General features: G+C 51.2%; 1 protein-coding gene across 3 annotated transcripts in view; it reads left to right on the top strand.

Annotated features, from left to right (window-relative positions):
• Window positions 1-1,442, top strand: part of Prkd2 (protein kinase D2) — a 25,156-nt gene that overhangs the window by 19,681 nt on the left and 4,033 nt on the right. For all 3 annotated transcript variants that reach the window (XM_023704527.1, XM_023704528.1, XM_023704529.1), the window contains 2 exons: window positions 80-132; window positions 234-306. In XM_023704527.1, the coding sequence (XP_023560295.1) occupies window positions 80-132; window positions 234-306 (126 nt within the window). The remainder of the gene's footprint in view (window positions 1-79; window positions 133-233; window positions 307-1,442) is intronic.

The following is a 1,442-nucleotide window of genomic DNA, read 5'->3' on the forward strand; positions in this document are numbered from 1 at the left end:
AGGGCCGGGCCGGGTGGAGGGGTGGCAGGGCCGGGCCGGGTGGAGCGGGTCCTGAGCTGCCGTCTCTCCCTCGCCCCAGGACAAGCTTCCCTGAGCATCTCTGTGTCTAACAGTCAGATCCAAGAGAATGTGGTGAGTGAGAGTCCTTCCTGATTCCACACACCTCCCCAGCCTCCCCTTCCTGGCCCCTTGTTGCCATTTGCACCTGTGACGCCCCTATCTCCACCCTGCAGGATATCGCCACGGTCTACCAGATCTTCCCAGATGAGGTGCTGGGCTCAGGGCAGTTTGGAGTGGTCTATGGAGGTAAGAAGACCCCTGCCAACCCAGAGGCTGGGCTGGGCGGTTCCAGTGCTACGTTCCTTTCTGACTGGCTGCTTGTTCACCTTCCATTGTGATTGTCTCAGAACGTTCCAGCCTGGCGGGGTGTGCTATATTGCCTGTCTTTAGTGCCTGTAATCTCAGGACTAGGGAGGCTGAAGCAGGAGGACTGCTGAGAGCTCAAGGGCATCCTGTGCTACACAGTGAGTCCAAGGCCAACCTGAGCCACAGAGCGAGACCCTGTCTTGAAAATAAATTTTTTAAGGGCTGGCCAGATAGCTCAGCGGACTAAAGTGCCTGCTTAGACAGAGCACAGGGGCCAGGGTTTGATCCCCGTGTGCTGCGCAGGCCCTGCCCTCAGGGTGCACTGAGACAGTGATTGAGACTGGGCATGGTGGTGCACTCCTCTAATCCCAGCACTTGGGAGGCTGAAAATAGGAGAATCACTCTAAGTCCGATCTACATAGTGAGACACTGTAGACCCTGTACTAAATATAAAAAACAAAAAAAAAAATTTAAAGCTATGACATGACTACAGGTGGTCACAGGCTCCTCCTCCTTTCCCATTGAGAAAGCCAGTATACTTCTTAGTGTTAGTAAAGAGTGGACTTTCCGTGTTTTGATTGGCCACAGAGCCAGTTCCTCCCAGCTTTTTTTTTTTCCCCCAATTATTTATTTATTTATCTGCTGCAGGGTCTCGCTCTGCAGCTCAGACTCATAGTGATCCTCCTGTCTCAGCCTCCCCAGTGCTGGGATTACAGGTGTGCACCACCACGCCTTATCTCAGGGGCCAGCATGGCATATGGTACTGGGGATCAAACCCCAGTCCTTGTGCCTGCCAGGCAGGTCTTAGACCTAGGAGCTATTTCCCCAGTCCCCTCCCAGCTTCTGTTTGGTTACAAATAGAGCTTCTCATGTTCTCTATTGACCTCTCCAGAGCTCTGCTTTTTTTTTTTTTTTTTTCTTTCTTTCTTTCTTTCTTTCTTTCTTTCTTTCTTTCTTTCTTTCTTTCTTTCTTTCTTTCTTTCAAAACAGGGTCTCATTATCTAGTACAGACTGGCTTTGAACTCACTATGTAGCCCAGGCTGGCCTCAAACTTACAGCTGTCCTCCTCAGCAGGT

This window comes from Octodon degus, unplaced genomic scaffold (genome assembly GCF_000260255.1).
Source record: "Octodon degus isolate 3935 unplaced genomic scaffold, OctDeg1.0 scaffold00197, whole genome shotgun sequence".
Taxonomy (NCBI): domain Eukaryota; kingdom Metazoa; phylum Chordata; class Mammalia; order Rodentia; family Octodontidae; genus Octodon; species Octodon degus.